The sequence below is a fragment of the Heptranchias perlo genome, chromosome 13 (genome assembly GCF_035084215.1).
Source record: "Heptranchias perlo isolate sHepPer1 chromosome 13, sHepPer1.hap1, whole genome shotgun sequence".
NCBI lineage: Eukaryota > Metazoa > Chordata > Chondrichthyes > Hexanchiformes > Hexanchidae > Heptranchias > Heptranchias perlo.
Genome location: NC_090337.1, coordinates 59,267,399 through 59,282,209, shown reverse-complemented (window position 1 = coordinate 59,282,209; position 14,811 = coordinate 59,267,399). Strand labels below are relative to the sequence as shown.

The following is a 14,811-nucleotide window of genomic DNA, read 5'->3' as shown; positions in this document are numbered from 1 at the left end:
GCCGGTGGGATTTCCGGGTTCGGGAACGGTGCACGCACCCAGATGGGTCTTTGTGAGCCGCAGAAGTCGACGTGTTGGAGCCAGGTTCGTTTCCCACTCCTCATTTCCCCGATTTTTGTAGCCCCCCCCCCGCCTCCAATGCACCTGCACTTCCAAATTAAAATTGAGCTCTTTGTGTCCTCCTCACAGCTTACTTTCCCACCTTTGTATCGTCAGCAAACTTGGATACATTACATTCGGCCCCTTCATCAAAGTCATTAATATAGATTGTAAATAGCTGAGGCCCCAGCACTGATCCTTGTGGCACCCCACTAGTTACAGCCTGCTAACCTGAAAATGACCTATTTATTCTTACTCTCTGTTTTTCTCCGTTAACCAATCCTCTATCCATGCTAATATATTACCCCCAACCCCATGAGCCCTTATCTTGTGTAACAACATTTTATGTGGCACCTTATCGAATGCCTTTTGAAAATCCAAATATACTACATCCACTGGTTCCCCTTTATCTACCCTGCTAGTTACATCCTCAAAAAACTCAAATAGATTTGTCAAACACGATTTCCCTTTCATAAAACCACGTTGACTCTGCCTAATCATATTATGATTTTCTAAGTGCCCTGTTACCACATCCTTAATAATAGAATCCAGCATTTTCCCAACAACTGATGTCAGGCTAACTGGCCTGTCGTTCCCTGTTTTCTCTCTCCCTCCTTTCTTGAATAGCCGGGTTACATTTACAACCTTCCAATCCACTGGGACCGTTCTAGAATCTAGGGAATTTTGGAAGATCATAATCAATGCATCCACTATCTCTGCAGCCACCTCTTTTAGAACCCTAGGATGTAGGCCATCAGGTCCAGGGGATTTATCGGCTTTTAGTTCCATTAATTTCTCCAGTACTTTTTCTTTACTAATATTAATTACTTTAAGTTCCTCACTCTCATTAGACCCTTGGTTCCCCACTATTTCTGATGTAAAATATTTGTTTAACGTCTCTGCCATTTCCTTATTCCCCATTATAATTTCTCCTGTCTCAGCCTCTAAGGGACCCAAGTTTACTTTCGCTAATCTCTTCCTTTTTACATACTTGTAGAACCTCTTACAATCTGTTTTTATATTTCTTGCTAGTTTACTTTCATATTCTATTTTCTCCCTCTTTATCAATTTTTTGGCCATCCTTTGCTGGTTTCTAAAACTTTCCCAATCCTCAGGCTTACTACTCTTCTTGGGAACTTTATAAGTCTCTTCTTTTAATCTAATACTATCCTTAACTTCTTTAGTTAGCCACAGCTGGATCACTTTTCCTCTGGAGTTTTTATTTCTCAATGGAATGTATGTTCATTGAGAATTATGAAATATTTCTTTAACTGTTTACCATTGCTTATCTACTATCATACCTTTTAATCTAATTTCCCAATCTATCTTAGCCAACTCACCCCCCTCATACCTATGTAATTATCTTTACTTAAGTTTAAAACTCTAGTTTCGGACTTAAGTATGTCACTCTCAAACTCAGTGTGAAATTCTATCATATTATGATCACTCTTCCCAAGAGGATCCCTTACTATGAAATTACTAATTAACCCTGTCTCATTACACAAGACAGATCTAAAATAGCCTGTTCCCTGGTTGGTTCCACAGAGTATTGTTCCAGGAAACTGTCTCGAATGCATTCTATGAACTCGCCCTCCAAACTACCTTTGCCAATTTGATTTGCCCAGTCTGTATGATGATTAAAGTCCCCACAATTATTGCAATACCTTTGTTAAAAGCTCCTCTTATTTCTTGATTAATGCTCTGTCCAACAGTATAACTATTGTCAGGGGGCCGAGAAACTACTCCCACCAGTGTTTTCTGCCTCTTGTTATTTCTTATCTCCACCGGTACTGATTTTACTTACTGATCTTCCGAGTCGAGATCCTTTCTCATTACTCTCTTTATGTCATCCTTTATTGTCAGGGTTACCCCTCCCCCCCCCCCCCCACAGCTCCTTTTCCATTTTTCTGTCTTTTCGAAAAGTCAATTAACCTGGAATATTTAGTCCCCAATCTTGGTCACCTTGCAACCACGACTCAGTAATTACTATTAGATCAAAACCCATATATCTCTATTTGTGCCATTAATTCATCGATCTTGTTACGAATGCTTTGTGCATTCAGATAAAGCGCCTTTAATTTACACTTTTTGCCATTTTTCCCTGATTTGACCTTATTTGCTGATACATTATTACCGTTAAACTCTCTGTCCCTTCCTGTCACACTGCTTATCTTTACCCAAATCGCTACACTGCTGTATGGCCTTAGCCTCTGTCGGTTTCTAAATTTCCTCTCACCTGAACCCTCTCCCCCATTTTTAGTTTAAAGTCCTATCTACAGCCCTAGGTATTTGATTCGCCAGGACACTGGTCTCAGCCCAGTGGACCCCGTCCCAACGGAACAGCTCCCTCTTTCCCCAGTACTGGTGCCAATGCCCCATGAATCATGTCTCCCACACCACTCTTTGAGCCACACATTTATCTCTCTGATCTGTTTGTCCCATGCTAAACTGTGCGTGGCTCAGGCAGTATCCCAGAGATTATTACCTTTGAGGTTCTGCTTATTAATTTGGGCCCTAGCTCCTCAAACTCCCTCAGCAGAATCTCATTCCTTGTTCTACCTCTGTCGTTGGTTCCTACGTGGACCACCACATCTGGATCCTCCTCCTTATGCTCCAAGTTCTTTTCCAGCCGTGATGATGGCCAAACAACCTCTCTGGCATTGAAAATTAATTTTTACAAGTGTGGAGTCTCATTCCTTCAGATTTTAATTGTTGTTGGACATTTAAAAAAAAAAAAAATTTTTTAACTTTTTCTTTCTGTCTCTTTTATCTCTGTCTCTTAATTTAATATTTCTTACCCCCTCTTTATTATGCTTTCTGTGCCTGATTTGACATTGAATTCACTATTCTAACTTCAGACCCTGTGCTGCTTATTAATATGCTTCAATTAGTTAAGCAGATGCACAGTTACCCGTTCACACAGGTCCCAGATGCCCTGTAGAGGGAGTCGCATTAGACTGAACGCCCAATGAGAGGAACATGCCGGGGAAAAGCCCATGAAAAGTCTATGGGTAAGTGCAAGTCTAACGATCTCCGGCCGCTGTTCGTTCACTGTTCACAGCAAAATCTCACCCAGTGTCTGTGTACTCAGTATTTCCCTCACTCCATCAGTATAAACAATTGTGTTCACAATCAACACATTTACAAATTCATTATCACTAACGCACAAGGGGAAATATTGAGGCCTGAATACAATAACAAACAGGTATTATCTTCCTGTTAACTCAAAGGTTATAAATGCTTGTGTAATGGAGGCTGGGTGCAGAATGTGCATCGAGTTCTCAATATGTGAGGGGTTTCTCCATGTGGTTCTTTATTGAAGCAGTTTAAGGTACAGGAATGTGACTGAGTCTAAACACAACAGCTGTCACCCAGAGGAGATTGCATTGTATCAGCCTGGGCTGGATTTAAAGGCAAGATGCAACATTGAATATGGATCAACACAGTTCCCTTCACCTTGTTACCAGCTATGCAGCTCACCACAGTTACAGAACATCATAGTTACAAAATTAACAGACTGAAATTACTGATGGAGGTAGAGTTTATTCAGTGTTCAGAATGAGATCCATGTTGCAGGGTGTCTGTTGCTAATCTGTTCACTAGATACAAACAATTCAGGCAGACACAGAAGCGGACATTGTTGTACTGTCGGAGAGAGTGGAGAATTACAGCCCACACTGCATTGGGAATCATTGGGTCATCAGTGTGGAAATCGAGCCCGACTCACTGTCGGGTCTGGCAGACATCGAGGGAATCTGCAAGGAAAGAAGATTTCCAGTGTAGCAGCAATTTTTGGACATTCGGATGTTTCCACTTCTGTGCTGGTCAGTCTGTGGTTTCTGTCCATTCACAATTATGGAGGGAAAGTCACGGGCTGACAAGTGCAGAGCTAGAAACTGTGTCACACAATCAATGGCCCATCCGAACAGGAAGATAGAAACTGTGTCACACAATCAATGGCCCACCCGAACAGGAAGATAGAAACTGTGTCACACAATCAATGGTCCACCCGAACAGGAAGATAGAAACTGTGTCACACAATCAATGGCCCACCCGAACAGGAAGATAGAAACTGTGTCACACAATCAATGGCCCACCCGAACAGGAAGATAGAAACTGTGTCACACAATCAATGGCCCACCCGAACAGGAAGATAGAAACTGTGTCACACAATCAATGGCCCACCCTGAACAGAAGGTTCGAAACTGTGACTCAGACACACTAACCATTGCACCATTCACTCGCTGTCCTTTCACACTCTGGGACTGGGTGGTACAGTGGGTCAGACACTGTCCTTTCACACTCTGGGACTGGGTGGTACAGTGGGTCAGACACTGTCCTTTCACACTCTGGGACTGGGTGGTACAGTGGGTTAGACACTCTCACACTCTGGGACTGGGTGGGAAAATTATTTGGAATCAAATCCAGCACAGAATGATAGGTTGAATGTTCCCCTGACAGTAGTAAGATCCTTTGCTACCTGTACACCATTAGAAACAAATCCTGTGAGCTGACCAGTCTCCCAATACTGCCGGGGACAATAGCCGTATAATTTGTTGCTGGGACAGTAGAGAAAAAATTGCTGAAACTGAGGATCAGACACCCTCTTTGTCCCAACCAAGGAGAAAGGGCACCCACCCAACCACCCCCAACTGGGTCATTGTGGAAAACGGGTGTCCAAGAACGCCATGAATCGGGTATTCCCACTCGACCACCAGGACGCGCATTGGAAAAACTTTTCGCACGGGTTATGGGAAAAAGTTACCTCCCAACACCAGCTCCAGTAGCGAGGCTCCCTACAGCAAGGTAGGGAAAATGAGTCCTGCAGGGAGGGGGGAAGAGTTGGCAGCTTTCGTCTCTTAAAGGGAAAGGTCAAACCAGACACAAAATGGTTCTACCTGGGCAAAATCGAGTAATTGTGAATAAACAAACCATGACCTCCAATTCAGAGAAGGTTCAGTGGGTGGGTCAGATCCACTTTGCTCATCCTTCCATCACAGCCTCTAACTGGCTTTTTGAATGACCAAGAGCTTTTGCCTCCATTACTCTACCCATAGCCCATTGCAGGTACTGATCACGCTTTGTGTGAAGAAGTGCTTCCTACACTTGGCTCTTACCAGTTTATCCCTCTGCACGCCTTGTCCTGCAGCAGTGATTTAACTTGAAATAGTGAGTTGCGATTAACTTTTATTTTCCACTTAGGATCAAAACCTTTCTCCTCCTGGTATGACCCCTCCTCCCCACCACCCCCCCTCCACCCCGCCCCCGTTCACTCCGTCAAGTCCAATGGGCGCAGACTTGGGCATGTTTGATGCACAACTGGTTTATCCATCCATCACCAGCTCTGCAGCTTTTGACATGGTCGACCACACCATCCTCCTCCAGCGCCTCTCCTCAATTGTCTAGTTTGATGGGACTGTCCTCGCCTGGTTCCACTTACCAATTACTTGTCCCATTACCACCGTCCTTGCCAGGCACCATCATCCTTGGCCCCCTCCTCTTCCTCACCTACATGCTGTCCCTTGGCAACATCATTCCCAGACCTGGAATCAGCTTCCACATGTACTCTGACACCCAGCCTTATTTCTCCACCACCTCTCTCCACCCCTCCAGTACCTCTGTGTTGTCAGACTGCTTGCCTGATATCCGGTCTGGGATGAGCCACAATTTCCACAAGTTAAATATTGGGAAGACCGAAGCCATCGTCTTCAGGCTCCTCCACAAATTCCGTTCCCTCACCATCGATTTCATCCCTCTCCACGGCCACTGTCTCAGGCTGAAACAGATTGTTTGCAGCCTCAGCGTTCTGTTCGACCCCTAGATCAGCTTCAGATCCCATATCCTCCCCATCACAAAGTCTGCTAACGTTCACCTCTGCAACATCGCCCATCTCTACCCCGGCCTTACCTTATCTGCTGCTGAAACTCTCCTCCATGCTTTGTTACCTCCAGACTCGACTAATCCAATGCTCTCCTGCCCGGTCTCCAATCCACCCTCTGTAAAGTTCAGCTCATCCAAAACGTTGCTGCCCAGACCTTAACTCGCACCAAGTCCCATTCTCCCATCGCCCCTGTGCTCACTGACTTACATTGGCACCCAGTCCACCAGTGCCTCCAATTTTCATCTTCACCTTTAAATCCTTCCATGGCCTCAAGCCGCCCTAGCTCTGTAACCTCCTCCGGCCCTACAACCCTCCGAGATCTCTGCACTCCACCCCCCCCCCCCGAACCCCTCCCTTTAACCTCATCATTGGCGGCTGTGCCTTCAGCTGCCTAGGCCCTAAGCTCCAGAATTCCCTTTCTAAACCCCTCTGCCTCTTCACTTCCCTCTCTTCTTTTAAGACCCTCCTTAAAGCCCACCTCTGTGACAAACCTTCTGGTCACCTCCTAAAATCTCCTGCTCCATTTCTTTACATTACTCCTCTGTGGAACTCCTTTGGATGTTTTTCTACATTAAAGGTGCTGTATAAATGCAAGCTGTTCCTATTCCCTTCTGTAATGTCCCTCTCAAATCTTCTAATAAACAACGCAGACTGTGAAAGGGGGAAGAGATTGCCCCTTCTTCTTGTATTCAGGGATTTCAGGTTTCTGGTAAGTGACAGTTTACTTTGCGCAGTCTGTTGCTATGAATTGAAATCAGTGTTTCAGTAATATTTACCAGGAGGTTCACAGGAGTAGAGGCCTTCCATTGCTGTGACAAATCCTTCACCCATGAACTCTCTGTAATCTGTGCTGGACGCTTCAACCAAGCACTGGGTCCAATCTAGAAACAGGACGTGCTCGCGGTGAAACTTGGTCGAATTGAACATTGCGAATCTGTCCTCCTCAGATCCACCGCGGCCGTGTTTCAACTGCATTGAGAAACAAACCGATTACTGGCGCTGGCAGAAAGCATACTCCCACGGCTTGAGTACAGGTCAATCCCAAACACCGACACAGAGTACAGGTCAATCCCAAACACCGACACCGAGTACAGGTCAATCCCAAACACCGACACTGAGTACAGGTCAATCCCAAACACTGACACTGAGTACAGGTCAATCCCAAACACTGACACTGAGTACAGGTCAATCCCAAACACCGACACCGAGTACAGGTCAATCCCAAACACCGACACGGAGTACAGGTCAATCCCAAACACCGACACGGAGTACAGGTCAATCCCAAACACCGACACTGAGTACAGGTCAATCCCAAACACCGACACCGAGTACAGGTCAATCCCAAACACCGACACTGAGTACAGGTCAATCCCAAACACCGACACCGAGTACAGGTCGATCCCAAACACCGACACTGAGTACAGGTCGATCCCAAACACCGACACGGAGTACAGGTCAATCCCAAACACCGACACGGAGTACAGGTCAATCCCAAACACCGACACTGAGTACAGGTCAATCCCAAACACCGACACTGAGTACAGGTCGATCCCAAACACCGACACTGAGTACAGGTCAATCCCAAACACCGACACTGAGTACAGGTCAATCCCAAACACCGACACTGAGTACAGGTCAATCCCAAACACCGACACTGAGTACAGGTCAATCCCAAACACCGACACTGAGTACAGGTCAATCCCAAACACCGACACGGAGTACAGGTCAATCCCAAACACCGACACGGAGTACAGTTCAATCCCAAACACTGACACTGAGTACAGGTCAATCCCAAACACCGACACGGAGTACAGTTCAATCCCAAACACTGATACTGAGTACAGGTCAATCCCAAACACTGACACTGAGTACAGGTCAATCCCAAACACTGACACTGAGTACAGGTCAATCCCAAACACTGACACTGAGTACAGGTCAATCCCAAACACTGACACTGAGTACAGGTCAATCCCAAACACTGACACTGAGTACAGGTCAATCCCAAACACTGACACTGAGTACAAGCAAACACCAAACATCACAATGAGTACAGGCAAGACCCAAACACTCGCATTAAGAGCACATAAACCCCAAATACTCACTTGTTGCTCTTTTAAAAACTGCAGGACTTGTTCCCTCATCTCTGGTCGAGACACAACAGCTCGAGCTGGTACTTGTGCCAAGTGACACGTCTTGTAATCTGTCACAGCAGCCTGTGTGCCATTTTTGCACAGCAGCCTGTAATCACTGGACCTGAGGCCTCTCGCCCACTCCTCCTGTGAGTTACCTTGAAGGTGAAACATTGATTAGAATCTACACAGCAGTGACACACAGAGTGAATCCTTTCCTTCACAGTAACTGGCCTCATTAGAATCCAGGTCTGCTGTCAGAACACTGATTAATCCCCTCTTTCCTGTCACATGATACAGAGCTACTGAGGTGAGAGGCCGCAAGTGTTTGTGCCAAAATCCCAACAGGTAGGCCTCAGAATCATTGGTAAGCAAATAATAAACATTTACAGATTACTGATTGCTTGTGAGAATAAGGTGAGACGTGAATGAGTTTGAGACTGCGTAAAACTCTTGTACCGGATCCGAAGATAGTTGTGGACAAGGAAGGCCTAATCGGGCCCAACTAGCTCATCCAACTAGAATAAAAAGGTCTCCATCACCTCACGGGGTGAAATTCATCTTGATGGTAACTCAAAACAGGTGAGAGGGAATTGACAGCCTGTTTCACTCTGCTCCTTAAACAAGTGAGAGGGAATTTACAGCCTGTTTCACTCTGCTCCTTAAACAAGTGAGAGGGAATTTACAGCCTGTTTCACTCTGCTCCTTAAACAAGTGAGAGGGAATTTACAGCCTGTTTCACTCTGCTCCTTAAACAAGTGAGAGGGAATTTACAGCCTGTTTCACTCTGCTCCTTAAACAGGTGAGAGGGAATTTACAGCCTGTTTCACTCTGCTGCCGATTCTCTTTACCATTCACTTGCCCATGATGAATTTCACCACTTATTGAATGAGTCCAAGATTTTTGCCTCCACAACCTCCCCAGAACCATTCTCCTGACATCTGTCCTGTCCCTAACCCACTTTCTCAGTACTGCACTGAAGCATCAGCCTGGATTATGTGCTCAAGTCTCTGGGGTGGAGTTTGAACCCACGATCTTGTGACTCAGAGGCGAGAGAGATCCTAACTCTAGCGGCGTCTTTATTCATTGAGCCCTGGAGGGAGCTTCATGTACTTATTCACACTTGTATTTGCCCATTAACTCTCCTTGAGTTTATCACTGACATGTCTCCAGGAACTCCGACCCATTAGGGATGGTCCACTCCGGGGCTTAGAGGGTTAAATTATGAGGACAGGTTGCATGAACATGGTTTGTATCCCCTTGAGTATAAAAGATTGAGGGGTGATCTGATTGAGGTCACCTGTTAGAATGATCCGGAAGGGTAGATAGAGAGAAACGATCTCCTCTGGTGGGGGAATCAAGAACGAGGGGACATAATCTTAAAATCAGGATGAAATCAGGAAGCACTTTTTCACACAAAGGGTGGTAGAAATCGGAATCCCATTCTCCCAAAAGGCTGCGAGTGCTGGGACAATTGGAGCTTTCAAGACTGAGATAGATGGAATTTTGTTGGGTGAGGGTATCAAAGGATATGGAGCAAAGGCAGGTAAATTCGATGTAATTCTGTGTAGCTTGTCTCTTTATCACCAATGCCCAGCCTGATCTCGGTTACTACTGAGAGCCCTACCCGTGCAGGCAGCATTGTGGGACCAGGAGCTCACACATACCATCAGTGTTCTCAAAGACAGTTGTATGTTTGAGGAAAGTAACATCGCCCTTCTCCACCAGGCACCTGAAAGAAACTGCGGTCAGTAATCTTTTTAAAGAACTGTCTTCATTTGGACATGACTCTCGATGGGTACGGTTGTGTTGTGGTTATGTCACTGAACCAGTCATCCAGAGAACATGAGTTCACAATCCCACAGGGCAGTTTCAGAATTAAAAAAAACAAAATCTGGAAATAAAAATGACCAATAAACTGTCAGGATTGTCATAAAAACCCAACTGGTTCACGAACATCCTTTAGGGAGTGAACCTGCCGTCCTTACCCGGTCTGGTCCACATGTGAGTCCAGTCCCACACCAATGTTGTTGACTGGTAGCTGTGCTCTGAAGTGGCCTGGAAATCCACTCAGTCATATCAAACTCAGGGCAACTCGGAATGGGCAATAAATGCCGGCCTTGCCAGCCACATCCTGAGAATGAATTTTTAAAAAATGAAGTGTCTCAGCTCTTAAACAGTTGGAGGACGTGTGAGATTTGGAGAGAATGCTGTAATATATTGACTTTATTTCACTCTTCTTTTTTCTAAACTTTATCTCTTCATTTTATATGGATGAGGAGAAAAAACCATATCACATTGCGGTTCAGTGAGTTGCTGAGCCATACAGAGCAGGAAAGTCCCATTTCAATCCACATCCTGAGCCAACTGCTCTCAGTCCTGGAGACAGTCGGCTGCTTCAGTCAGCCTCAACATCCCTGAACCAAAGAGGGCAAAAACCAGCCAGTGCACTTGCTCCTGCTGGGAACTACGTGTATTTTGGATACTGGGCAAGCACCCTGTGTACGTGTCGGTGATGGCCCCCACAGTTGAATAGCCTGCCCATATAACTGACAGATAAAGGATGGTCAGTTGGCCATGATACCAAGGGGGGCTATCGAATGTCCGTGCAACTCATCCCCAGCATGGGATAGAGAGAGTTATGCTGACAAAAAAATTTACACTGGGGTAGATTTTGGGGTAGAAATTAAAGTCATTGAAAACTCAAATGGTAATCAGAGTACGAACGCCACACCAGAGAACACTCTCCAGCAGTTTCATCGGAATTACATTAAACTGGGATTCCAGTGCAATTTTTTTGTGTGAATATTGCACATATAGAATCATAGAATGATACAGCACAGAAGGAGGCCATTCAGCCCATCGTGCCTGTGCCAGCCCAATGAATGAGCTAACCAATTAGTTCCATTCCCCTGCCCTTTCCCCATTATTGAATCTGCTTCCACTTCCCTTTCAGGCAGTGCATTCCAGATCATAACAACTCACTGTGTAAAGAATTTCCTCTCTCCCCTCTGGTTCTTTTGCCAATTACCTTAAATCTGTGCCCTCTAGTGACTGACCCTTCTGCCACTGGAAACAGTTTCTCCTTATTTTCTTTACTCTCCACGTAACTGAAGTCCTTCATCCCTGGTACTATTCTAGTAAATCTCCTCTGCACCCTCTCTAAGGCTTTGACATCCTTCCTATAGTGTGGTGCCCAGAATTGAACACAATACTCCAGTTCGGGCCTAACCAGTGATTTATAAAGGTTTAGCATAACTTCCTTGCTTTTGTACTCTATGCCTCTGTTTATAAAGCCCAGGATCCCGTATGCTTTTTTAGCAGCCTTCTCAACGAGTCCTGCCACCTTCAAAGATTTGTGTTCGTACCCCCCCTTTAAAATTGTATCATTTAGTTTATATTGCCTCTTCTCATTCTTCCTACCAAAATGCATCACTTCACACTTCTCTGCATTAAATTTCATCTGCCATGTGTCTGCCCAATTCATCAGTCTGTCTATGGCCTCCTGAAGTCTGTTACTATCCTCCACAACATTGTTTACTGCATTTCTGAGTTTTGTGTCATCCACAGACTTTGAAATTATACCCTGTATACCCAAGTCCAGACCATTAATAAATATCAAAAAGAGCAGTGTCCTAATACTGACCCCTGGGGAACACCACCGTATACTTCCCTCCAGCCTGAAAAACAACCGTTCACCACTACTCTCTGCTTTCTGTCTCTTAGCCAATTTCATAGCCACCCTTTATTACTACAGGCTTCAATTTTCCTAACGAGTCTATTATGTGCTACTTTATCAAACGTCTTTTGAAAGTCCATATACACAACATCAACCATACTACCCTCATCAACCCTCTCCGTTACTTCATCAAAGAACTCAATCAAGTTAGTCAAACATGATTTTCCTTTAATAAATCCATGCTGGCTGTCATTTATTAACCCATATGTTTTCAAATGTCAATTAATAGTTGAAGGATGTCAGTATCGGGGAATAGAATAGTCCCCATTTCTGTAACCAAGTGCCAGCATCATCTCAACACAGCACAGGTTAGATACAGAGTAAAGCTCCCTCTATACTACCCCATCAAACACTCCCAGGTCAGGTACAGCACGAGTTAGATACAGAGTAAAGCTCCCTCTATACTACCCCATCAAACACTCCCAGGTCAGGTACAGCACGAGTTAGATACAGAGTAAAGCTCCCTCTATACTGTCCCATCAAACACTCCCAGGTCAGGTACAGCACGAGTTAGATACACAGTAAAGCTCCCTCTACACTGTCCCATCAAACACTCCCAGGGCAGGTACAGCATAGGTTAGATACAGAGTAAAGCTCCCTCTACACTGTCCCATCAAACACTCCCAGGGCAGGTACAGCATAGGTTAGATACAGAGTAAAGCTCCCTCTACACTGTCCCATCAAACACTCCCAGGGCAGGTATAGCATGGGTTAGATACAGAGTAAAGCTCCCTCTATACTGTCCCATCAAACACTCCCAGGGCAAGTGCAGCACAAGTTAGATACAGAGTAAAGCTCCCTCTACACTGTCCCATCAAATACTCCCAGGGCAGGAACAGCATGGGTTAGATACAGAGTAAAGCTCCCTCTATACTGTCCCATCAAACACTCCCAGGGCAAGTGCAGCACAAGTTAGATACAGAGTAAAGCTCCCTCTATACTACCCCATCAAACACTCCCAGGTCAGGTACAGCACGAGTTAGATACAGAGTAAAGCTCCCTCTACACTGTCCCATCAAACACTCCCAGGTCAGGTACAGCACGAGTTAGATACAGAGTAAAGCTCCCTTTACACTGTCCCATCAAATACTCCCAGGGCAGGTATAGCATGGGTTAGATACAGAGTAAAGCTCCCTCTACGCTGTACTAATAAGTTCCTGAGCCTCAGTCACAAAGAGCCTCAGTCCTTATTGCACCAGTGTGACACTTTGCCATTACGGGCCATCCTATCCCGCAGTCACTCTCAGTGACACTTCCAATTATATTCTGAATTAAGGGCAGCTTCGTGCTGTGGAGAACAGATGTTTGTGAGTGGACCTGGATTCACTATAAACAAAGTCAGCAGTTAATCAGCCAGCACCCGTTGGGATAAAATGGCTTTCACTGTAACTGGACTGGTTCCCAGGTGCATTACAACACTCAGAATCAAACTGTGTACCTGAAAGCACCACTGTAGGCAAAGTATCGCTCGCTGTTGGCGAAGGCACACTTGTTTTTTCCGGGTTCGGTTGAATTCTCCTGGCCGATACACAGAGAGCACAGTTTGGACCCAGGAGTTGCCCCCGGGACACAGCTTTCGCTGAAATATGTCGCTTCGTTCAAAAAGAAAATAGAAGTTGTTTTCAGTTTTCAGCAGCAGCAACAGGAATTCAGCACAATCGATATTCATGACAGGATCGGGAATAAACATGTGTATTGAATGGAACAGGAACACACGTGTGTACTGAATGGAATGGTAACACGCGTGTGTACTGAATAGAATGGTAACATATGTGTGTATTGAATGGAAGGGAACACACGTGTACTGGATGGAATGGTGACGCACGTGTGCCTCTGAATGGAACGGGAACACATGCGTGTACTGACTGGAATGGTAACGTGTGTATACTGAATGGAATGGGAACATGCGTGTATACTCAATGGAATGGGAACACGCATTTTACTGAATGGAATGGGAACATGCGTGTATACTCAATGGAACAGGAACTTGCATGTGTACTGGATGGAATGGGAACACGCGTGTGTACTGAATAGAATGGGAACACATGTGTGTACTCAATGGGACAGCAACATGCACGTGTACCAAATGGAACAGGAACTCGTGTGTACTGAGTGGAATAGGTGGAGAGAGGGTGAATTGTGGGGAGAGTGGGAGGGGGAGAGGAAATGGTCTGCTGCGCCATCTAGTGGCCAGTACTCGCTTCAACAGCTCCAACAGTCAGAACGCCACTAAATGAACATTCACGGGTTATAAGTGACTGCTGCCCAGACCAAAGTTATTTTAACCTCACACGTAGCAAACGTTGTCCAGTCACTCACATCTCCAACCAAACAGAGTGACTTCCACTTACAGTTGTAAAGGTTGCAGTTTTTGATTTTCCCCTCTGCGATCAGCAGCCCCATTGGGATATTCCAACCAGTGCGATGAAGAGCAGTGTGGCACGACTTCTTCCCCTCCAGGCCATCCCAGGTCAGGGTCTGATCCTTAACGATAGCCACTATGTACACATCTGGAACAAAACACGACAGCAGTCAACGATTTTTTGTGATCTTCAAGAAATGTCGCAGAACAGAAGCATGTGCCCATTTTTGGCGTTCCCAGGTCAGGTATTGCATGGGCCATTTTGTTTTTTCATTTGTTTTCAGGAACAGCCGTGAACAAAAGCTGCATTTATTGCCCATGCTTGGTTTGCCCTGAGAAGGTGGTAGTGAGTCGCCTTTCTTGAGCGATTTGGTTTTAATGCTGAGTGCTAGACCACTACAGAGGACATTGACTTAATCACACAGTGAGGGACTGGAGTCACATGTTGTAGGATAGTGTATCTGCTGGGAACGGTCTCCGACAATCAAGAAGATCACTCGCAGCGTGGCAGCGAAGAGGGGGGAGAGATCGCGAGGGAAGACATCACTGGGGGGGACATCGTAGGGGGGAGATATCATTGGGGAGACAGATCACGGGGGGA

General features: G+C 45.6%; 1 protein-coding gene across 2 annotated transcripts in view; it reads right to left on the bottom strand.

The window, feature by feature from the left end:
• Positions 1 to 3,388: 3,388 nt before the first annotated feature.
• LOC137331633 (serotransferrin-A-like) overlaps positions 3,389 to 14,811 on the bottom strand; it is a 37,469-nt gene continuing 26,046 nt past the window's right edge. For both annotated transcript variants that reach the window (XM_067995560.1, XM_067995561.1), the window contains 6 exons: positions 14,200 to 14,358; positions 13,287 to 13,440; positions 9,777 to 9,841; positions 8,083 to 8,267; positions 6,757 to 6,949; positions 3,389 to 3,854 (listed from right to left, as the gene is read on the bottom strand). In XM_067995560.1, the coding sequence (XP_067851661.1) occupies positions 3,823 to 3,854; positions 6,757 to 6,949; positions 8,083 to 8,267; positions 9,777 to 9,841; positions 13,287 to 13,440; positions 14,200 to 14,358 (788 nt within the window). In that variant the 3' untranslated portion in view covers positions 3,389 to 3,822. The remainder of the gene's footprint in view (positions 3,855 to 6,756; positions 6,950 to 8,082; positions 8,268 to 9,776; positions 9,842 to 13,286; positions 13,441 to 14,199; positions 14,359 to 14,811) is intronic.